This window comes from Epinephelus lanceolatus, chromosome 8 (genome assembly GCF_041903045.1).
Source record: "Epinephelus lanceolatus isolate andai-2023 chromosome 8, ASM4190304v1, whole genome shotgun sequence".
NCBI classification, from domain to species: Eukaryota; Metazoa; Chordata; class Actinopteri; order Perciformes; family Serranidae; genus Epinephelus; species Epinephelus lanceolatus.
In genome coordinates, this window is record NC_135741.1 from 30,089,310 (window position 1) to 30,112,376 (window position 23,067).

Here is a 23,067-nt window from a genome sequence, read left to right on the forward strand (position 1 = left end):
TTGTGTGTACACTTAGATCGCGCACACTGTGCTCTTCTGTCATACATCAACACCATGCTGGGGGACTGCTCAGCATCCTGCCACTGCTGTCGCTGATCAAAGGCACAGGGCTGCTGTCACACACACTGGTGCATACAGACACACACACACACACACACACACACAGACACACACACACACACACACTCACAAACATACACACACACACAAACACTGTAAATGTGGTCATAGAGGCACCAGTCAGGCTGCAAAGTGACAGCTGCACTGCCAACAGATGGATCTGTTCCATAAGAGTTGACTGATTGTGTATTTTTATCGTAGGATGTGGAAAAAGATCTGTATCTGACTCCGTTCCATGCAGGTGGTTGAGAAAAGTCACGACGCAGGTTGGCAACAAACACTCTCAGCCAAACATGAAACAGACAGTTTGTTGTTTATTGAAATAATTCAGCCCAGTTTATACATCTCTGCATTTTTATATCATAACTTACATAGTCATTGCTGAAGTTAGTGGCTGCTAAACCAACGACACGTGCCAGTTATGAAGAAACACATGCAGTCATGTCACATTAATTTGACCATCATGCACTGCAGCAGGCCAATTAGATTTTATCGAAAGTTAGCTTACTTAAAGCTTCATACTTGCAGAACACATGGGAAAACATACATTTTAATCTGCAGAAGAAGACAACATCCCTCAATAGAGAGTGTTTGTAGGTTTTAGCTCCTTAAAGGACCAATGTGTAGGATTCAGGGGGACATACTGGCAGAAATGGAATATAATATGATATGTGTTTTCCCTGCTTTATGTTGTGTTCATACCAAGTAATTTTCAAATTTTTGTGTCCTGTTACTCGCACGAGTTTGCACGCTAGAATATTTTGTGTTGACTTGCTTCATTCACGTGAATAACTCATGTCAAGCACGCATGAAATTGCTGAATCGATGAATGAACTTCCGCTGGTAAATCCTTGGCGTCATACATCCCTGAAGCACTAAAGTTCCGATTTTTCAACCCTCGGAAATAAGCATGTGACAATCGCGCTATTTGCTTTATTTGCACTGCTTAATTCTTGCATTTTGTGTCATTCCCATCGTGTCCATCATGTGCCAATCATGCTGCTCGGTGGGAATTCATGTCTAATCACGTCTTTACATTGACTTTATATGTAATTCACTCGTGCTGATTGCTTTATTCACGCTGGGTATGAACACAACATTAGAACAAGCTCTTTATAACTACAATAGGGGCGGGTCTTTGTCCACGGAGTGTGCCATGTTGCATGTTCCTTCATGCCACTACAGTAGCCCAGGACAGACAAAACAAACAAACACTGAGTATTTGTGTTTAAGAGAAGCTTCAACTGGTTGCAATTTGCAATCCTCACCAACAGATACCGCTAAATCCCACATGCTGCTCCTTTAACTACAATTATGATGACCATTTTTAGATGCATGCATTGCAGTTTTAAATTGTTTGATGTATTTTCCCCCTCAGCTCCAGGCAGCTACTTGTCTCCACTTATTTCTGTGCAGTCTCCAAACAGTTAGGAGACTCGTGTTATTTGCATAACACAGCAGATTTTAGGAGTCTGTCAATTGTTAATTGTCTGTTAAATTCACATCTTACAAAGGTGAACAGAAACCAATTAATGTCTTAAACATTTAAAAGAATGTACTGAAACTTCTAAAACGCAGCAGCATGGTTAACAAAACAGTTTTCTGTAATGTGTGGTGTCACATTATTTGCAATCTATTGGCTTAGAAATGCAATACCACTTGTCTGGTGCAGTGGAAATGTACATATTTGACAATCCTGGTCACATTTACCAGATCACAGGCTGCTTTGCAAACATCACACAGGCATAGAGACACTAAAGGGTTACAGATCTTGGATCCATTTCACTTTCCACATTCAGTGAGGACATAAAGGGGGAGGGGGGGGGGGGAGTGAATCTGACCCTAGATCAGGATTTGCTGTTACTTTTCCACTCTGGTTTACGAGACAAGGCCAGAGACATTCAGTACTCAGGTCCTTCCTTCTTCAGGTTTTCATAGTCAGTGTTGATGGCCACAAACTGGGGAAGAAGAAGATCATAAATAATCATTTCTGAATCCAATTTCACATTCAAACAGAGATGTAGAAATCAAATCCCAGTTTCCTAACAATGAATAATTGTAGCACGCTAAGTTACCTTGTACTGGTATGTGGGGTCAAGTTTATTCCAAGGCTCAGGGTTGTTGGTCTTGTTCCAGCTAAACACACAAACAAATACAGACAGAACTGAGATAATTGAGTCTCTTTGGGAACTGAATATACACGAAGAAAACTCTCATTTCAGACTTAGCACACAAATATTCATCCACACAAGTGATCTGATACCCCTGAGAGCTGCTTTGTTTCATCCTTGCTCTGATAGATTACATGCAATAAAAGATAATATAAACTAAAAGCAAAGGCGCCCAGAAGTTGAGGGTCAAATTCAAACTCAGCACACAGCGTGTGTTTTCAACCCGCTGTTCCACCACCACAAGACGCTTTCTAACAATTTCATCGAGCTTGTAAAGAACCATTGCTGCAAAGAAATGATGAAAGACCTGTGAGGAGACAAGACAGTGCACCATCCTGTGAGCTCTTCTTTAAAACACTTAGCTGTGTCTCATGTTTTTGGACTATCACTGAGGGTAAATCAACAGTTTGGAAAGCAGCAGGAGAGGAAGTCCGAGGAAGAGGCTGTTTGAGGGGGGAATAAAAGCGAGCAGGGATCCCTGTAGTTAGTAACGATACAAAAGTAAACCCTCTGCTTAGAGAGAGTGTAGAAATTATTCATCACCCCCCACATGCCTTGTTAAAATGTTAGCAAATCTGCATTTCAGGCAGAATTTCTAAGAGGAAGGAAGTCTAAAATCCAACATTTGCTTGTTTACACATCTTCATAATGATATCTATGATGGTGGTCTTCATCCTGTGAACATCCTGTAGGGGGTCATTGCTTCTTCTTTGGAAACTGTTGCATTCTTGTCCTTAAATAATGTGATCAAAGAACTAAACAGATGTCTAAACCAGGAAAAACACACCCTAATAACAAGCCAGTAAGCAGATTCCTGACAGTATTTTTAGGCCAATGCCAAATATCATAATGACCTATTACATATTATGTCTACTAGAGGTCCTTACGTGACATGGGGTCCTTTGGCCAACCGGATCAGATACAGACTTGCCCCGCCCATTCCCAAACAGATGAAGAAGAACTGCGGGATGAGCTGCAAACACAGAGAGAGATAATCAAATATGTATATACACATGTTTAAGATTCATAACTGAGGAGATTAAGTGGGTATTTTATGCCAAAACATGATGCTTTCCAACTGGGTTGAGCTCTCATCGTGATGGAAAACAGTAGCTCCTTTACTATGTTGCATCAGCCTCAGTGAGCTTCAGCCTCATGACACTGTGTCAGCTGAATGTCTCAGTGAATATGCAAATATAAAAGCACATTTCTTGAATTTAAAAAGGGCAGATGCAGCTTTCTTTCAAAGTCACCGCACTTATTCAACTGTGACAAGCTCACGTCAACCATCAACAATAACACCAGAGAAAATATGAACTCATCCCAAATTCACATTTAGTGATTTTGAAATTTACTCCACAAGGTTTTTATAAAGTAGGAAGTGTCTTTGCTGAAGTAGCTGAGATTTACTGCAGCCCACTGTTGGACCAGATGCTTTATACTTATTTGTCACTTCCTGTCTGCAGATTATACTTACTGTAACAGCTCCGAGGATTAACTACTGGCCTGCTTTTACTCAGTCACCCTGCGTCATCCTTATGAACCTACTGACACACACTACTGTGGTCTGTGTGTGTGTGTGTGTGTGTGTGTGAAAGGCAGTGGAGGAACCTAACCAAGTGCATTTATTAGAATATATTCACTTGAGGAGAGTGGTGTCTGTCACAGCTCCAGATTATGTGCAAGGCATTTTACAGTGGACTGCTTCAACAAGTACATGGACCATATGATAGGCTTTGTCTCTCTCCCCCTGACGACTGCTCAACAAGCAAACCTTTATTTTCATTTCCAAAACAATGTGGCTGTGGTCTAATTCCTTCATTCATCTCTCCCTCGTCCTGCTCCTGATCTAACAATGAGGGAGGTGTGTGTGAAGCCATTGGCTGGCTCATAGCCAGCAGTCAGCTGTAGCTGCTCTAAACTCTGAAACAGCCTTCTTGTTAGTGGTCCAATCAAATGTAAATAATTTGATTTAAATCCCTCTTTTAACTGCACATCAAATATTGCTTTTCACTGGGAAATATGTCACAGCACAGACGCTAAAGACACCCTAACTTCTCTTTCACTGGGGCTTTAAGATTTTAGCCAACATCAATAAAACACATGCTAAGCATGTAAAATACAATGCATTTAATGTTTCAGATGTCCATGAGTTCTTCACAGTTTAATCAAAGAGTGTTTCTTCCTCTCATATGGTTACATTTTAATAATTGTTTGAGGCCCAAAAAGGTAAAAACATCCAGTGCTTTCTAAAAAAGGCAAAGATGATTATAAATCTGTGCAGCGGGACTTGTTTTTCCTTCTTCCCTCCTCAATTAATCATCTCACGATCCCTGAGATTTAGCTTGTGACCCACTGGGGGGCCCAACCTCTAGGCTCAAGACCTCTGGACTAAAATACTAAACAGTAAAATTCATTCATCCATAGGCAGTGCAATATTTTCATAACATTTTGCTGATAACACTTTTACCAGTATGTAAAACTTTTACTTTTTAAAGTATCCTGACAGTTTTGTTGGTACTTTAACTAAAGTAAGAGATCACTGAGAGACAACCAGAGAAAGAAAACCAGCCATGGATATGATCATTGAATCAAACACTTTTTACTGTCAGCTCAAGATCTGCAGCAACACCCCTGAATGATCATCACGTCTGCCTTTAATTCTGTCTGCCTATCAATCTCTGTCCGTCTGTCTGACACGTTACTTGTCTGTCCGACTCTCTATCCATCTGTCTGACAGTCTCACTCCCATTCAGACTTTTTTTAATGACTTTAATAATTCTAAGAAATTCAGATAACACAAGTGCGGCTGTATTTTGAGGTGTGAGTAATTTTGGACACAGCGTCAGTGTGGCACCCACCTGTCTGTCTGACTCTGCCTAGCTCTCTGGCTTTATTAGACCCTCTCTCCATCTCGACCTGTCTGACTGACTGTCCATTCGTCTGGCTGAATATCTGTCTTTCTCTCTGACTGTCATACTGCCTGACTCTCTCTCTCTCTATCTGCCTGTCTGTCTGACTGCTGTGATCAAGGAGCTGTGGTACAGTCTCACAGGGACTTGCTCCCCGCTGCTTCTCTCACTGTCTGTCTGTCTGTCTCTCTCTCTCTCTCTCTCTCTGGTTGTCTGTCTCTCAGCCTGTCTGTCTGTGTGTCTGTCTGTCACGATGATAGACCATATCAAGGCGCTCTGGTAGAGTCTCATAGGGATTTTCTCCCTGCAGCTCCTCTCTCTTTCTCTCCCTCTCTCCTGGGAGGCCGATGACAAGAAGTTAAAACTCTGTCACTTCGCTCTGTGACAGCAGAGCCAGTTAAAAGCTGCTGAAATAATCCAATCCCCTGTAGGGACAACTCATATTTTTAAATGTATTTTATTCCAGCTTCTCATTTCCTAAATGCTCAGATTTTGTCAGTTTAGATTTTGGGTGTTTAGAAAGGTCATGGGTTTGTTTTTAAAGCCCAAAGCCTCTCTTGATTTGGCTTGATTTTAAATGTGCCGCTGAAGACACTTAGCCTACTGACTTACAGTTAGAGTAAGATTAGGTGAGACAAAATTAGACGTCTGATTGTGTCAGTTAACTTAGCAACACTCGACAAGCTCTGTAGGCAATCATCAAGTTTGTCTGCTACTAGGACTAAATCAATAGTTATGTGTAGCACTTTAATATACAGTATATTAGGCTAAATTCATGATGACACCATAGATATATATCAATACATTCATTTCAGGGGGATGTGATATAATTACTATAATGGTGACATCATAAAAGACAAATACAATGCCATTGGATTAGTAGTCCATTAGAAAACCTGAATTTTAACTGAATTAAAGCCCAGCCAGTGAAGGGGGCTGCAAATTAGCTTCAGCTAGACCAACAGCTGATACCTGACATTACATTTATTTATCCTTTATATACACTCAATGTGAACTCTTACAGGACAGACTGTGGGTGCAACTTAGTTTCTACAATTCACCCAAATGTGAATGCATGTGGCATTAATGTTAAATAATGTGCAGAGATAAAAATTAACATAATAGGTTTTCTTTAATAGTACATTATGTGACTCACTATTACCAACACTGGAGCTGTCCAAATGCTGATTCCATTCAGAAAATCATTTTCACATTTTAAGCAATTTCATGTTACTTTTTAAGTTTAAAATAACTATTTTACAAACAAAATTCAGGAAAATGAATCATGCAAAGAGTTTGCTTCTCATCTCAGCTCTCACTTAAACTTTGGCTACATGTTAAAACGTTTTTTGGATATAGCAGGTTGCTGTGACTGACAGTTAAGTACTACAAAGAAACAAAACAGGCGAGAAATAAAGATTACTTACACCAGGGTGCTTCTTAGCATGCGTTACGACTGTCCGAAATATCATTGCTCCAGAAATTTAGGAACAATGCATGAAATAAAAATGGCTCAAAGTCAGTGTTTCAGGCCCCTCGTTATCAACAAGCTTTGCAGAGCCGTACACAGACAGGATTTAAACCTGTTGCTCTCTGCATGTGGAGGGAGGAGGGGGGAGGAGGAGGAGGAGAAAGAGGTCATTTACATCTGATTACAGTTACTTCTGCTCCCTTGTTGGAGTGATTAAACTGTGTTGGACATTGTGCAACTGTGTTTATATTCAAACGATAAGGTTTCATCCTTGTAAATTCTCATTAAATACCCAGGCTAGAGACATTTGATGCTCATATCAGGGTGTTCAATCAGAAGAAGTTGTGTAAGCTGCTGCAGAGACCTCAGAGGGTTTTTCTCCCTCATTTCCCTCACTGCAGTTCGAAGACTTTTGGGCCCTTTGGGAGCTGAGAGGAGGAAATGGAAAAGCATACAAACACTGTGTCCTTTAAAAGGCCACGGGGGATATATAGAGTCTGTGGACCTCTGCAGTTGTCCAAATAATAATGGTAAAGATGTATAAAGCACAAGTCACAAAAAAACATAGTTGAAGTGAAAGCTGCTACAACAAAGAGTAAAGTAAGATCCACACAAAGGAATGAGGCTCCTTGAGCTTAAAATAGGGCTGCAACTAATGTCATTTTTGAGTGAGCATGTTGTCTCTCAGTAAAGACGTTAAATAAATGTTGAGAAAACAATTTTTACGAAGAAATATAAGGAATGATAACAAAGAAACATTTACACAGATTGCTCAATGATGCGTTCATATTGGATCCTTTTCAAAAGTACTGGGTCCATTTTTATCCCAGTTCTCCTGACTGATTATCTTGGCAGCAAAGGCAGGAACACTCCAAAACATAATTATGTACCACAATCACAATGTCTGTTCCTTTTAGGGACTTTTCAAGAGGCTAATCTACACAGTGACTGACCTAGATACAAACTGGCACACATAAATATTGAAAAATTAGAGACATGGTTACTCAGCTTATTGACCCTTAATTACAAAAGAAGTCTCTCATTTTGAGTTAACTGGGGCTGTCAGCAGGTGAAGATTTTATCTTGTTGCACAGTCTGTCTCCACCCCAAAAGTGATGATATAAACCAAACATTTAACTTCCAACCAACAGAGATCGGTGAAACTTTTATGTTATCATAAGAACACCTCCCAGTCTGTTTAATGGACCAGTGTCTCTATCATTGCACTCCAGTTTAAATGGAAAATGTAATTCAATTTGGCATATAAACACTTCACTTTCAACTTCACAGACATGCCATGACCTTCCACGTACCACACGTCTGTGCTCAGATAATTGAGCAGCACTTATGGAAAACATATGTCTTTATATGTCTTCTTCTAATTCAGCTTTTACTGTAAGGGGCTCTCTTATTGTCATCTATGCTTTAAAAAAAGACTCAGCTATGAAATGAGCATAAAATAATACTGAAAAACAATGATCATTTGCGAGCGAGGAGGTTTTTTTCTAACAGCAGATTCATTATAACAGCTTCATCAGCCTCAGACAAGGTGTCTCCAGACACTAATAAATCCCAGTGTGAGACAGGGTGATAGCTCTACTAACCTGTCAGAGCTGTGTGTGTGTGTGTGTGTGTGTGTGTGTGATCTGTGTGTAGTAATAGTAGTCAAATCTTTTGCAAATTAGCTCCTGGAACTGTCTTGCAAATCCCAAATCAGCCTCTGTGTGTGTGTGTGTGTGTGTGTGTGTGTGTGTGTGTGTGTGCACGCGCGTGCGTGTGGACAACTCATTGGACAAATAACAACAGTAATCAGAGCACATCGGGCACCACATAGGCCCAGTTCCCCTACAACTCCTTTTTAGTTTTTATTTTCCTATCTATTCCCATCCCTTCCCAAGGCTTAGTTAAGATAAGATAAGAAAAGATAAGATAAGATAAACTTTATTGTCCCAAATGGGAAATTTGTTTTGGGCACATAGTGCGACATAGCTGCATAGCAGTTGTGCCCATCCCTTCAGGATTTTCACGGGTTGTAGTTTTCTTTTACTTGTTAATCTTTCTATCATCCACTGTGTTTTAAGATAAGTTTTAAATTCTGAAATATTAAGCTGTGGGTATGTTCTCTTTTAATATTCAAGCTTTGCCAAACAATATCACAATGTTACTGATCTCTGATTTGCCCACCCTTCGTTCTTTGTGAAGAACGCTGCCATCTTTTCATAGCCTCTCAAGACTTCAGGGGGACAATGTTTTATTGGCAAGGTAAGTTTATTTATATAGCACCATTCACACACAAGGCAATCAAGGTGCTTTAGAAAAAGACTGTGAAGATCCCTGTGTCATCTAGGGGTGTGTCTGCTGTGAGAGTTTGTCAGGTCTGTCTCTCCCAAGCTGACTTGATTGCAACTCAGTGCACCTGGGCCCGGTGCACTGAAGGTGATAAAAGCTGTGTTTATTCATTCACTCACTCACTCACTCACTCTCTGCTTCTCCCTACAGGCAACCACTCTGGTCTGGTTTGGTGATGTTTTAGTTTCTTTGCTTTCATGCACTCTCAACACCTACACATACACACTGTCACACACCCATCATTCAGAACTCACACATAGTGCTGATATCACTGACATTCACACGCCATATGTTGCTCTTATTTAGTTATTTGCTAATTTGGTTTGATTTGGTTTGATTTGCTGCTAATAAAATATCTTTTGTTAACTGTTCATCATGGTGTGTCTCCCTTTTGTTATGGCAACAAAGACATTTAGAAAACATTAAAATTGCATTTAAAAGACATTACATTGAAAAAGGAGAGGGAAAAAACAAACTATACATGTTTATACACAATTTTAAGTGGAATATCTCTTTTAAAGGACTCACTGTAAACAATATGCAAAATAATACCAACAAAAAATTATTGGTCATTAATGATACAGAGAAAGCAGCATCTCATAAATTACCCATGTCCTCTGTCATGGCAGGATATATCAGGTCTGCTGGGGTCACTCAGCTCATTATGTTGAAGCCCTGACACTGGAGAGACACACAGCTGCCAAGAAGTACACTGAATTCATTGGTTGAGTTTGGAAATCAGTGCCACAAGGCAAACAGTAATCAAACATGAACATCTTTAATAGGACATTATGAATTTGGTTGTTTCTTGGATCTTAAGAAAAATCACTTTGGCAGAGGAAGTCAGATGTCACAGCCTCTCTCATGAATGCATCAACCTCAAATACCTTTCAAAACAACTTGTCTGTAAAAGTACTACACTTAAGTACAATTTTAAGGATGAGTATTTTCATTTCACTGTACTTTTTAACTCCACTACATTTATTTGAAAGTCAGTCATATTATACATTATTATAGATTAAAGGGCCAGTGTAAATATTTGGCATGGTTTATTGTCAAATCTGAATCTGAATCTGAATCTTCTACCCATTAATATGTTTATATAAGTGTATAATCGCTATAAAATAAAATTCGTTTGGTTTTCGTAGCCTTATAATTATGCTTTTATTTATATATATATATGGCAAGGGCCTTGCTTTAGAGAGGTCGCCATCTTGCGCCGCCATGTATGTAAGGCAGCCCTAGCGGACAATCCAGCCAGCCAGAGAACGCGTTTCACGTGTATAAATAAACCAACGAAGACAGCGGAAGGAAGGAAGAAGGAGGAAGAAACAGCAGAGAGTGTTAGTAGTTCGTTGATAGAGAGTAGTGAAAGGTTTTTTTAGTTATAAAGTTTGTGAATGGACCACACTTACCACGCAACAGGAGAGAATGAACCCGAACCGTCATCTGCGAGGAAAAGAAGACGCAACTTCACTCCTTGTGATGCACTCTCTGCGGCGCTTTTCCTCCTGATGATATATCTCCCCAACGATGGTAGCAGTAGCACCGAATCCCATTCTGTGCAGCAAAATGGGAACGGAGGATTCAGCCTCTCTTCTCGCCCGCTCAGCATCCAAGTTCCTCATCTGTATGCTCCAGCTCAAACAGGTATGGCTCTGGGTCTGTGTCCGCTACAAGAAACTCTTCAAAATCGCGTTCAAAGTCGTCCATTGCAGCTGCTATAGTCCGGAGTTATTGCTAGGCTAAATAAACAGCTGAGCTCTGTTTACAGGCTACGCTGTCAGTCAGTGTGCGGGCTGGAGATTGGTGGAGCAGAGAGGGGAGGGGGTGCCCGCTAGGTATTGTAAACCAGTATGTGTGTATGAACTGTGTGTGTTACGCTAGAAGAGTCAGAGATTGGGACGGAGTCTTTTACCCCCTGGAGTGTTACTGGAGTTTTTGGAGCGCTCAAATAAACTGGCCTTTTTTCCCGAACGCTACTCTGGTCTCTATTCATTACAATATCGTAACATGGTTTAGATTACTAAATAAACATTTACCTCGTTGCTAGATAGACCTACTCCTGAAAAACTTGTGTCTGCACAAGGCTTTTTGTCCCTATGAGGCCACCGTCATTTACCCGACGGGAGGGGTGAGCGAGTGAGCCCTGCAATCTAGAATTTGACCACTGATGTCACTGTTTTCAACCCATTTTACACACTGGCCCTTTAAACTCACTGCTGGTTTTAAGCTACATTAGAAAAAAAAAAAAACAGAATAAACCACCCCAAACCAAATGAGCTTCACCAGGAAGGGTTCTCCATTCTCAGCTGTGCAGGTGTTCCAGAAGTTGCCAGAAGTAATAATAGGCTTCCCACCAAACAAAAGCCATTTGTGTTGGCAATGGCATGCAAATGTTTTGTCCTTGTGCAACGCCTGAACAGAACCAGGAAGCATGGAGAGAGAAATAGCTCCAAGTCTTTGCAACAAAGGTTGCCTTGGATTTCAACTAGTCTTCACCTTATGTAACAGTGCCAACAGGACATTCTGCCAACAGGCTATTTTAAACTCTGTAATCATCAAGACAAGAACAAAATAAGTGGATCAGGTTGTTGCCGTCAGATGTATTTTGAATTTGTGACAAATTTTACACAAGGAAAATTAAATAAAATAAGATTGTCAAACCCTTAAAAAAACTCATTGTGTAGCTGTCACACCTCCAACTCTTTCTCCTCCCCTCCGACACAGGACTGTGTGACATGAGCTCAGCCCTGCCTGCTGCTCCTGCTGACCTGTAGCACAGAGCTCACAGATAAATCCTCCTAATTGGACTCTGGCCAACACTATGGCACAAACTGTGCCAATATAGGTCCAACACAGTGCAGACGTGCGTGGTGCACCTTCAGTATATCATGAGCTGTTCGGCAGAGAATTTATTTAGAAACCCCACCTAATGATGACGCATATTGGTCCTAGCAGTAAATTTGACTTGTTCATGGCTGACATCTGTCAAGGTGGTAGAGGTGAGCACGATGGAGGTAAAGGCAGGTATGAACATAGATAAAAGTGGGCGCCATGATCACCCATCACGTTTCAGTTGCTGAATTGGAGCCACAGTGTTTCCTGAAGGGCTTAGAAGAACCAGGCCACTATCAAAATGGATAACAGCCACTTAGTAAGTAAATAATAGTCTTTAAAGATTATCCACCTGCTTGTTTATGGTGTATAACAACCCAAAAGCCACACAATGGCATCCCCATTACACACACTATACACTGTCTTCTTTGAGTTGCACCTGCAGTTGAAGTTTTTTTCTCCACACATCATTAAGACACTCTTACTGAAATGTAGTGTCGCCATAGAAATAAATCCTGTTTACTTGCTTTTACACATAAAAGATTGCCTTGTTTTTCCTTTTTAATCCCTCTTGTTATATTTGAGCCAATCACCCTGCAGTCACAGGCCTGGTTTGGCTCTGATTAGCCTGCTCTGCCCTGCTGTGGAAACCAGGGGTGTGTGTGTGTGTGCGTGTGTGTGTGTGGTTGTTACTACTGCTTGAGGAGAAACAGAACAAGCGGACGGATGGTTTGAACCTTGAGCTGTGGCACAGTTTAAAACCACGTAATACTATTAGACCCCAGAGGTCTGCTGGTTTAATAATGTGGACCAACATGGAACAAACCAGTGCTGCAAACAGACCTGCAGGACACCTGACAGTTCTTCAGGGTCAGTTCTTAAGAGTCATAACCTTTAGATCAGATGAGAGAGAGAGAGAGAGGTGGACATATACCATGTCAAGAATCATTGGTTCCTATCACATGGCTATCACATGTACTTGTGAACATTAGGCTGATTAAAGTATGGGTATGTAGATTAGCAGCTGAACACAAAGTACATTTGTTCAACTGGCATTCATAGAAAAATACAACGTCGGTTTAAATATGAATAGAAACCAACAGTGACAATCAATTTCTTGTTAAAGCTGGCTGACACAGCAGACTTTGCTACTTTACGTGCATAAACCAACTTTTCAGAAGTTTGAAACTCTTGACTTTAAGAAAATCTATATTGCTGTTATAGAGGTTAGTCTAGTTATATTGTATAACAGATCTGCTACTGTAAATATGCTCAGTCATGCTGTAGAGGCTGAAGAGCTGTGGAGGATGCATACATTTTGTGTTAATCTGATCCATCTAGTGGTGTAAAACTATATTGCAACACCTAGTTATAAATGCTGCATTTAAAGGTGCAGTCTGTGATTTTAATCCAATAGGCTTTTGTCCAGTCCAGCAGATATCTCCACACGGTTGGCTAGCTGTCTATTCTGTGCTGGGGAAAAAATCCAGTTCTCATACACAGCCCTGGCTCTGTAAATAGGAAACAAACTAAGTGGCTCAGACCAAGCAACAGTATTGTGTTCTGTCCGTGCACAGGACTGGGAAAAGTTCACAAATGTTTAAAAAGAAAGGCATTAGAGGTGAGAGGGATGGTAAACTGACAGGAGAAGTGTATTTGTTTGGGTGTTGAGCTCAAATATCAACAAAATTTCTCCAAAATCGCAAACTCCACTAATTAAGGGGTCAATTTATCACCAAAAAAAAAAAGGAAATCAAAATATTTTCTCACTTAGACTACCTCTAGTGTTATCTTCTCTTGGAAAAATTTAAGGTTTTATTGGTCAAGTTTTGGAGGTATGTGCCTGAACTGAAAATAAATGACCAACAATTCTGATAATGGATATATCATTTCAGTCATTTATCAAGCAAAAACAAACTTTCTCTAGTTGCAGCTTCTCGATGTGATGATTTGTTTCTTGTATCCGTTTAACTGTAAATTCAATATCTGTAGAGGTTTAACTATTAGTCAAACAAATCAAGCATTTTCAGACGCTCTGGGAAACTGTGATGGGAGTTTTTCTGAGTAAATGTAATCGATGAATCCAAAACTTAAACAATACATTAACTGGTGCTGAAAATAATTGCTTGTTGGAGCCTCAATCGACAGTCATGTGGACATGTTTTCTGGGAAAAAAACATGTTGCAATTTAATTTTTCAATGCTGTGAGGCAACAAACAAAATTCTATTCCTCTCCATTGTATTGGAATGAACAGATAAAACCTGGCGAATAAAACCAGAACTAACTGCATTGTTACATACAACTAGAGGTGAGTTAGAAAATGTGTGTGTGTGTGTGTGTGTGTGTGTGTGTGTGAGTAAGTACTTGTACATGCTACACAGTGATGACCAAAAAACAAATTTCAGCAACAGAGCGAGGACATTTTTGCAAAGTGAGGACATTTTGGCCAGTCCTCATTTTTTCAAAGGCCTGTTTGAGGGTAAAGACTTGGTTTTAGGGTTCGGGTTGAAATTAGGTTTAGGTTAGGCATTTAGTTGTGATGGTTAAGATAAGGGTAAAAGGCTAGGTAATACCATATGTCAATGAGGGTCCTCACTAAGATAAAAGTACAAGAATGTGTGTGCCTGTGTCTATAATTTCAGTGAACTGAACCTTTAATTGTTTTTAAAGTGGGCTGTAGTGAAAGAAAAAAGACAGGACTGAAGACGGGGGACTGATATCAAAGACTGTTCTTCTGTAACCAGCTGCTTCAGACAGCTGCCAGACTTTCTTCTCACGCTGCCATTCAATCAAAAGCAAACAGCTGTTCACATCAGTGAAAATATATAATTTTAAAATATACAAACAACAAACTCTATTTACACAGTAATACAAAATAATCCCACTAGACCTTTTTAAGATCTTTCATTTGATGACCACTCAGTATGAATAGTCTCTTGCGGTTTTGACAAGCATTATGAAAATAAAACAAAATTGTATTTCCAAAACAGTTCCAGTCAGGAAGTTACAAAAGTCACAGGAGACCAGAAACAGATAGGTGCCAATAAAGAACAAACAGGAAGTGCATTACCATTCAACATTCCTGAATGGTGGCTGTTGGTACATAAAGGAAAATGATGTCTTAACACTGCAAAAACAGCTATTGCTAATGAACCTTGTATTTCTGAGCTTATATTGTTGTTTGATGCTGTTTTCTTAAACCTCCACAGAGAAATGTCGAATAGCAGACCACTCTAGGACATACACTATTATTTGCAGTTACAATCATGTTTGGGCAGGACCATCAATTTGAATCCTCAATGATTCACATACAGTTTTGTTTTCAGTCCCTCAGAACCAAAAAGCAAAGTCTTCGTCACCTGTGATTAAAGCATCAAGTTCATACCTGCTCTGTGGGTGATGTTGAAGCGCATGCTGGGAAACATTAGAGGTCAGAAACTGATGTTGAAGCGGGTCAAAGTCAAGTCAAGTCAAACTGAATGACAGTAAACACTTCTTTCAAAAATTATTTCCGGGATTCACTGAATATCGGAGACTCGTCATGATTGAGATCTCAGTTCAGGAGGTTACCATGGAAACATCAGCAGCAACAGTAGCACAGGCAGCAGATGTAACTGTGGTGACGGCAGCAGAAGCTCCGCTTGATGTCAGTGTGGTAAGAGATTGTTCTGTGGGGCGAGCAGGAACTGGTTTTGCGATTTTCATGGGAACAAAGACGTTAGAGGCACAGTGCTCACTCAGGTACTCGCCTCCTTTCTCCTCATACTCCTGTCTGCTGATCCATCCCTCTGCTGCTCCTCCCTCTCCACTAGGTAGATGCTCCAAGGCCCAGTCTCTCGCCCCGTACCAGGCGTCCAGGGCTGGCCGCGATGCCATTGTCACCTAGGAAGGAGTCCATCAGAGTTAAAATGTCATTGCAAGATTATGTCTGAAGTATTTGAGCAGTTACAACTGTGTCCAATCAGTCATAATATATGTTATGTGCAAACAAGCACAGTAATCATATCACAGTTCAAATTTTTTGTATTTGTATTATATGTACAAGACGTTGACAAACAATGAAAAGATGTGTCTTTCTTGGGTCAACATCTAAAACACGTGATGTGGGAAGAGATTCAGAGCAGCACGGCTTGGCTCTTCAGTTAGGAGTGGGTTGTGTGTGTGTGTGTGTGTGTGTGTGTGTGTATAGGGTTTTAAAAAGGATCTTGTACCTTGAAGTGTGACTGGAACGGCCTCATAGCCAACAGTTCTCTCTCCACTCTCTCCTTCATCCCAGGGTACTGCATGTTCCCTCCTGTCAGAAACACATTGCTCACCAGCGCCTCCTGCTGCTCTGGAGTGTATCTGTATGTGGTACAGAAGATGCAAGACAGACATGAACAGTGATGTATCAATGTTAAACGTGTCATTTTCTGAACAAAAAATGACTAAGGTTAATACAAGAAATAAAAGAGACAATGTGTGTGATGCTTGCGGACCTGTCCTGCTGCATTATTACCTGGCCAGGACGTACTGCAGCGTCTCCATCAGCCCCATCTGGTCTTCTCCGGTCGGCGAGGGCTGGAAAAGAATCTCTGGACACCGCAGACGCTCTGTCCCAACAAACAGCTGGTGGTACTCTGCCATGTTGAACACGGGCTGGAGACAAGATCAAACTAATTTTCACTGATGTCAATGTGCCATATACCAAGTGTTTCAGCTTATGAGAAAAGTTAGTTTGTTATAATGCAGGACAAAAAGTTTTCGAACACATCCTGCCACACAGTAAACTGGCAGATAATTGCCTGCGCAGCATTAATGAGGATCTAAATATCTGTCTGGGAAGCTCCAGTGTCTCTGTGCCACTACCTGAACCACATTAGCAGGTTTTTCTGGCAGCGTGTCCTCAGGGAAGTCAGGATCCATCAGCGCCACTCCGTCTCCCTCGTCCATCGGCTGCTCCAGCTCAGACACCTGGCAGAGAGCAAGAGAACAGCCTCAGGCTTCGTGTCAGCTGCGGCACATCCACTGCAGCAAACAAGGACGGACCCTGTAGAGCCCTGCAGCACATTTGTGGCGATGACATGTAGCCCTAATTAATTTTTGGCACATTCAAATGTGACCTCAGCTCAGTGGCTCCCGAGTTGATCAGCTGCTGTCATTACTTTTGAGGAGAATACAGAGAAGTTTGTCCACTTTGCTTCCTTGTTACTGTTGCCACTTTTCATGTAATAATGGTATTCACTCAAGTTGCAATAAGTCAGAAATCTTAATCATTGGCCCACACTCCTTTACTCACCCCACCCAGGATTTCGCTCTCAACATTGATGGCTCCATCATCACCACCTCCACCCAAGTCCGCAACCTCAGAGCTGTCTTTAACCCCACCCTCTCCTTCCTGCCTCATGTCAACCACATCACCAAAACAGCCTTCTTTCACCGCCATAACATTGCCCACCTCCAAACCTCTCTGTCTCCCTCTGCTGCTGAAACACTCATCCATGCACTTGTAACATCCAGACATGACTACTGCAACAGCATCCTCTACAGCATTACAAACAATGTCCTAAATAACCGTCAGTATGTACAAAACTCTGCCGCTTGCCTACTTATTAGATCCTGCTCACATGACTACATCACCCCAGTTCTCGATGACCTCCACTGGCTCCCATTTAAACACAGGATACACTTCAAGATTTCATAGGAAGCATTTTTTTAGCTACCCAAATGTTCTTCCAGACTCAGTGCCTCCAGATGTGCACAAAGCGCTCACAAGATAACAAAGAATCAAGATCTCCTGATTCATTTTCTCTCCGATTTGGTGCAGTAACACCCACCTCCGTCTTTCCCTCTGCCCCGTCACTGTGCAGCAGTTTCTGTCTGCCCTGCTCCACGGCCAGCTGCAGTTTGTTGATGTAAGACTGCAGCTCCTCTGCGGAGTCCATGTTGAGCTCCACCAAGCTCTTATGAAACTGATCCAACAGGCCGTCCTCCAGCAGCTCCTGCACACACACAAGCTCTATGATCAGTGTGCAGCACACACTAGCTGCATTTATGTGTAAGTTTCTCCATTACAAGTATTTCTTCCACAGTGAACACCCACTGCTCCTCGGTAGGGCTGCCACTAACGATTATTTTCATTGTCGACTAATCTGTCGATTATTTCTTCGATTAGTCGACTAATCATTTCATCGAAAAATGTGTTAAAATGTTGAAAAATGTCGTTCTGTCTTGCCCAAACCTCAAAATTACATCATCTAATGTCTTGTTTCATACTCATGCCAGGGTTTTAGTTCACTGTCACGGGAGAGTGTGTAAAGCTGCCAATATCTGAATGTGAGAAGCTGCAGTAAGAGTATTTTGGGGTACTTTTATAGTACTTTTCTATGAAAAATGACTCAAACCGATTAGTCGACTACTAAAATAGTCACCGATTATTTTAATAGTCGATTAGTCATCGATTAGTCAACTAATCGTGGCAGCCCTACTCCTCGGTCAGTGGTTCTACTTTATACCACAATCTCGTAATTGCTTTTTAACTTGCAGATAGCCGCACTTTAACAAGATACTCATCCTCTTTTTGTATTATGTCTTGTGTTAGATTCCCCAAGTAAAGTATCTTACATGTTTTTGCTATCTCATATCCTATTATGTTTTGTAAACCCCGCCATATTTTATCAGAATATCCCTTTATGCTTTGGCAAGACCAGAATATATGTGTATGGTCTGCATCCATGTGTCCACATGCCAACTGTTATTTTCAACATCGACCCTACTTTTCCATGTGTCTGTTTCTAAGTGACTAATAGAGACAACAATTATGCACCCTCAGTTCAAGAAGAAGAGAGAGGTGACGTGTTTCAGGAAAAATAATGATGGAAACGTTAGAGTTGGAGAGAGGAGTGCTGGGGAGAGTTTGTTGTGTTGGAATACAGGTGGACCTAGCTTAGTGCTATCAAACATATTTTTAATGTCATGACAATGTGGAAAAGTCCTAGATTTTAGAACGAGACTTGGGCAAGACTTGGATACACACACTGACAGACCAGATCAGCGAAAGGGTCTTTTCCGTGATGTTGTCAGACACTTAAAATAACACTCTGAGCCTGTCAGCGGCAAAAACAGGAACTTTTAATAGATGTAAATCGACATGCACAACCGGAGGAATTAAACTGCAGCCTGTTTCACTCCTGCAGCTACAGCAGTCTCTCTTAATACTGGACCAGTTCCAAAAATTGTTGCCTCCATTAGTCGATTCAAAACACAAAAACATGGAAGAAAAGGGTTCAGTTTCAAAAATAACTTAGTTTCCCTTTCAGAGATACTTTTTATTTTGGATGTTTTATAGTTACTGTTGTAGAGAACACACAAAATTCCTTAGAAAAACCATGAGACTTCTTATAGTTTGTCTATTTGTAATCATCAGATGTAAATGGTTCAAAAAGTCTGCAGATTAAATCTTAAGTCATCTAAAAAAAAAAAACTAAAAAAAAACCCTAAAGAATAAACCATAAATAATAAGATAGGCACCTTACCTGTACTGCCATAAGTCTGTCCAGCCTTTCTTGGTCCTGCAGCAGTTTCTCTTCCCGGCGGCGAGCATTGATCTCCTGAAGCCGTCGAAGCTGCTGAGCTCGTCTCTCCTGCCTCTCCTCCACGCTCACACAGCCGCCCGGCACCTTACCCGAGAAGGGAAGCTGCATACGGTGAACCTCCCGCTCATAAAACTCTGGGCTGCGCCACTTTTCCAGCTCTGTGGAGAAGGCAACAAAGAAATGGAAGGTACAAAAGAAGGGAAGAAAGGGTTGCATTTCCATGTTGTCTACAAGCTCCTTCAGTCTAGGACCACCCACATCCCCACCAGCCACAAGGAGAAAATTCATGTCTCTGTGGAGTTTATTAATGTTACTTAAGATAAATGTGGGGGACCTTTAGTTATTGAAAATTTTAACAGAGTTGTGAACTTGCCCAGAAGAGCTCTAAGTGCATCAAAATATATGTATGTTTACACCAACAGACTGTACCATCATGGTAATCTACAGCAATGTAGCTGTGTTCATGCAGCAGTTCCTCCACACGGCTGAGTGTGATGGCGGCGAGGTGACCTGGGTACTTCAGCTGGAGGAGACGCTGCAGGTAAGACGCTGCCTGACTCCCAGCCACGTTCACACGCTTACAGTTCACTGCATCAAACCTTGAAACAAAACCATATAAACAATGTGACTCTACAGAACAAACAGTGCAAAATATGTGTATGACAGAAAGTAAACAATTTTGAACTGCCAAACACATAAGCAATTGAATCCTCACCTGCCGTTAATAACCGGCAGGATGTGTGAACAGTGGTATCCTGAAGACAGGACAATGCCAGTGTGTGGTGGCTGGAGATTCCTTTGAGTGTTATTGTGGTAGAAACTGTACAAGCTGTCGACACCGTAGGAGACATGTGGGACGCGATAGCACTCAAACAGCAACTCTGACATCATCTGACGACAGTGCAGTGGGTTGCAGGGCGCCTCTGTCAGCACAATGGGGTGTTCCACACTGCCCTGCAAAAGCATACAGGAAGTAATGCTGATTGATCATCTGGTTGTGACGGTGAGTTAGTCTGACATTACATATAAAACGAAAATGGCAAAATATCACCAGCCTGAATTACTATAATTAAACAAACACCTTTTTTCTACAGCTTCCTTTATTCTTAAAATGAAATTTCTCTTCATGATCTGTTCTTTCCTCCTTAAATCTGCATCACTGATAATATTAGTTTGTGAGAGGAGAGTTTTTAACAATAAATATATTTTAGTTGTTTGTCATCATTTTCATTCAGTCACATGTGAGGCTGAAAATCTTTTTACATCATTTCCACTTTCCCTAAAACATTCAGGTTGCTAAAACAATTCTACAAACTATAGATCATTTTAATCATAACCTAGATTACTAAATGCTGATTTTCAAAAACAGAATATACACCAGTCACACTCTGTGGTTTAACTAATCTAGGCACATAAACCAAGGAAAAGACACAGTTGAGGGAAACATGGATGTGATTAAGGGAATTAGGATGTACCCAAAGTAGTTACAGACCTTTATGTCCACTAACATGTCTTCATTTTATTCTATTTTGCCATAGTAGAACTACATTATCAGGAGGGACAGGTTTGATGAATGATAAGAACACCTGACACTTTCCATGGAGTTAAAAGTACAGAAAAGTCTATGTGTAACATTAGAAATACAACATCTTACTGTACATATAGACTTCTCCTTTTTTGATGTTTGAAAACATTTTTTTTTTAAACTATCATGGTCTTCCTCTGGTATTTTGGCTGGTCAAATTGAAAATATCATGATGCCAAAAAATTAGGTACCTTTGCTTTTGGCATTAGTGTAGTCCTCTATATTGTACTAAATTAATATAGTCAACTAAATTAAGTAGGGTACTATACTTTTATGTTTTATGTATAGTTTAAAGATTGTATTTTTGCACTGTGCTCTAATTTGTGTGCCTTTTATACATTTCTGTATGCTTCCATTGAAACTATTGGTCAATTGATTAAAAAGTCATTCCACATGAACACTATTCAGCATTTCTTATTCTTTGTCCAGCATGAAAGTAAACCAGATATCTTCAGTTTTTGGACTGTTGAGCATGTTTCCTCAGGCTCTCGTAAAATTATGATGGCAAGAGCAAAGGTTTTGTTTCAAGATTGTAGTGGAAACATGAAAATGTATTAATTTCCTGCATTCTGATGTTTTTTGTGCACCAACTTGTGTCTTGTCTGCATTAATTTCTGGTGTAATTGTAATTGGTAATTTTGTCAAAAGTCTTCTGCTACTTTCATGTTTTTATCAGGGGGACAAATGCACATCGTGTAAATATTGACGGAGATGTGCCCCCTGTGCCAAAAGAGACCCTTGGATATTACTTAAGTGTAGAAACTTTTCATACTCATTTTGAAGAGGCACTAATAGGACAGGAAAGAAATTACATTGCATTAAAAATTAGCCTTAGCTCTCTAGTTTAAGTGTGATCTTATTGAAGAGGAGGAGACGTGGAAACATTATTTGCCGTGTATGTGATATAAATGTCGGCACCACGACACACCAGCCCCCGTCCACCACTGACCTCTGAGCTGATGCCCAGGTGTGTGAACACATAGTCGAAGATGAGCTCCTGGATCTCGAAGTTAACCACCACGTTCCGGTCGAACTGGCTCTTCAGCAGCCACCGCAGCGGCTCCAGGTTTGGGATATCGTTACCGATCTGGGTCTCGCTGCGGGCTGCCCCTCTGCTGCGCGCAGCCACCGACCTGAAGAGCAGCCGCGGGGAACCACAGTCCGCCTCCGGAGCAGCCCAGCCGGCCCGGGTCTGGAACGAGCCGTTATCTATCACTATAGGGACCTGTGTGGGAGTCAGACACTGTGCCGGGAGTTCAAAAACCGGGTCCGGAGAAAATTTACAGTCCTGAAATGAGAAAATTTGAAACACCGGCTCCTGATTAGCGGCCATTTTGGAAGTGTGTCACTGCAAAATACAGCCGAGTGGAGTATTGATGTCGTCGAAATGTAGTTCCTACTCTTTTAAATGGACTTTTTTTTTTTACATACAGACAGTGATTTCAGCAATATGTAGAAAAATATCCGAGTAAAAGTCGAGCAAAAATACGTAAAATGTATTTAATATAAACGAGTAAAATAAAATACATGTTTTGGTTTTACTGTTTCAAACACATTTTTATGGCTTAGCCTATTTTTGTAATTTTCAGCTCAAAGTTCCTTGTTTATCTGCTCTGCAACTGAGGGCTGTAACAGTAATGTATTGTGTATGTGGACCATATTTATGCGCATTTACAGTAAATGTGAATTTTAAAAATATGCCTATTTTCACCACCAGAGGTCGTACTACACTGTATGTAAGCATTAAGCCCTATGAGATGATCAACACTAGTTTAGCCTTGGTGAATAGACAAGGAAAGGGCCTGGTTACTATTTAAATCAGACTGTATATGAGCAAGAATTTGTATCTCCTATCAAAATATATTTTAGAATTAAAAAAAAAATGCAATTGCAAATATAACTTTACCTCTTACAGCTCACTGACTCATTATCCTGATTTCAAATATATCACCAAAAACCCCCAGATTTCAAGATGAGTCAACCGGGAGTGCTAAAACGCTAGCTCATTTCTGAGATTTAGGACTCATTCCTGAATCACTCTTTTAG

General features: G+C 40.8%; 2 protein-coding genes across 2 annotated transcripts; both read right to left on the reverse strand.

Moving 5' to 3' along the window:
- Window positions 1-414: 414 nt before the first annotated feature.
- On the reverse strand, window positions 415-6,791 carry ndufa4l2a (NDUFA4 mitochondrial complex associated like 2a). The gene is made up of 4 exons (XM_033628415.2): window positions 6,631-6,791; window positions 3,179-3,264; window positions 2,196-2,256; window positions 415-2,078 (listed from the first exon to the last, which is right to left on the reverse strand). The coding sequence occupies exons 1-4, from the start codon at window positions 6,673-6,675 to the stop codon at window positions 2,022-2,024; spliced, it is 249 nt and encodes an 82-aa protein (XP_033484306.1). The 5' UTR covers window positions 6,676-6,791; the 3' UTR covers window positions 415-2,021.
- A 7,880-nt stretch (window positions 6,792-14,671) lies between these two features.
- On the reverse strand, window positions 14,672-22,378 carry actr5 (actin related protein 5). Its single transcript, XM_033628189.2, has 9 exons — window positions 21,971-22,378; window positions 20,152-20,390; window positions 19,866-20,035; window positions 19,377-19,594; window positions 17,679-17,843; window positions 16,711-16,815; window positions 16,361-16,500; window positions 16,074-16,206; window positions 14,672-15,744 (listed from the first exon to the last, which is right to left on the reverse strand). The coding sequence occupies exons 1-9, from the start codon at window positions 22,352-22,354 to the stop codon at window positions 15,421-15,423; spliced, it is 1,878 nt and encodes a 625-aa protein (XP_033484080.2). The 5' UTR covers window positions 22,355-22,378; the 3' UTR covers window positions 14,672-15,420.
- Between the last annotated feature and the right edge of the window lie 689 nt (window positions 22,379-23,067).

Excerpts from the sequence above, each read along its gene's own strand:
- ndufa4l2a (XM_033628415.2), bottom strand. The coding sequence starts at position 6,675 with ATGATATTTCGGACAGTCGTAACGCATGCTAAGAAGCACCCTGGT. Across the intron at positions 2,257-3,178 it reads GCCAAAGGACCCCATGTCAC|CTGGAACAAGACCAACAACC; the intron begins GTAAGGACCTCT and ends TTGTGTGTTTAG. Across the intron at positions 2,079-2,195 it reads ACCCCACATACCAGTACAAG|TTTGTGGCCATCAACACTGA; the intron begins GTAACTTAGCGT and ends CTTCTTCCCCAG.
- actr5 (XM_033628189.2), bottom strand. The coding sequence starts at position 22,354 with ATGGCCGCTAATCAGGAGCCGGTGTTTCAAATTTTCTCATTTCAGGAC. Across the intron at positions 19,595-19,865 it reads TGCTGTAGATTACCATGATG|AGCTGGAAAAGTGGCGCAGC; the intron begins GTACAGTCTGTT and ends CCTTCTCCACAG. Across the intron at positions 16,816-17,678 it reads GGGCAGAGGGAAAGACGGAG|GTGTCTGAGCTGGAGCAGCC; the intron begins GTGGGTGTTACT and ends GCTCTCTGCCAG.